We start from the raw sequence: 674 nt of genomic DNA on the forward strand, positions 1-674 counted from the left end.
GGGCAGCATCAAATCCAGACGGAGGTTTTCCCCTCCCCGGATCGGCTGCTCCCGCTGCTCTTATTGGAGCTGGCTTTGGCCTTCTTCTCCTTGGAACAGGAGGGATTGTTCTGGTTATTGTAAGCTTGGATGGCAAGGTCTAAGCGTTCCTGAGCGACTTTTATTTCTCGCTGGAGGCTCTCCAGGTCAGCGGGAATGTTCTCTTCGTTGCTCCCATACTGCCGCTCTTGTGCGATGTTGGCCTTGTTCTGCTTGTAGGCCATTTTGGCATTCGACAGTTCTGTATACTGGATCTGGTCCGGCTTCACGGCGATGTTGTAGCCCGGAGGGGCAGACGGTGTATTCCAAGTGAACGGGTAATTGTAGGTCCCCGAGTCCTCCAACTCCTTCCGCTTATTGTTCAGCGTGTCTCGGATGGTGCCGAAACCCAAGTGGAGCATTTCCCAGATGTTCAACAGTAAACATAAACAGCTCACACCGTACATGATGAGCAGGAAGATGGTTTTTTCTGTAGGCCTGGAAATGAAACAATCTATTTTGTGCGGACATGGTTTCCTGGTACAAATGAACTGCGGGCTGACTTCAAACCCGAAGAGGAAATACTGGCCTACAAGGAAGCCGATTTCAAACATCGTCCTGCTCAGGAGTTGCAAGATGTAAATCTTCATGAGCCC

General features: G+C 50.7%; 1 protein-coding gene across 1 annotated transcript; it reads right to left on the reverse strand.

Annotated features, from left to right (window-relative positions):
* Positions 1 to 8: 8 nt before the first annotated feature.
* Positions 9 to 671, reverse strand: LOC107125413 (gap junction gamma-1 protein; the record flags this gene model as incomplete). Its single annotated transcript, XM_015428838.1, has 1 exon — positions 9 to 671. A coding segment is annotated over one exon (663 nt), but the record flags the coding sequence as incomplete, so codon positions are not given.
* Positions 672 to 674: the final 3 nt, after the last annotated feature.

This window comes from Gekko japonicus, unplaced genomic scaffold (assembly GCF_001447785.1).
Source record: "Gekko japonicus isolate JY-2015 unplaced genomic scaffold, Gekko_japonicus_V1.1 scaffold65443, whole genome shotgun sequence".
Lineage (NCBI taxonomy): Eukaryota > Metazoa > Chordata > Lepidosauria > Squamata > Gekkonidae > Gekko > Gekko japonicus.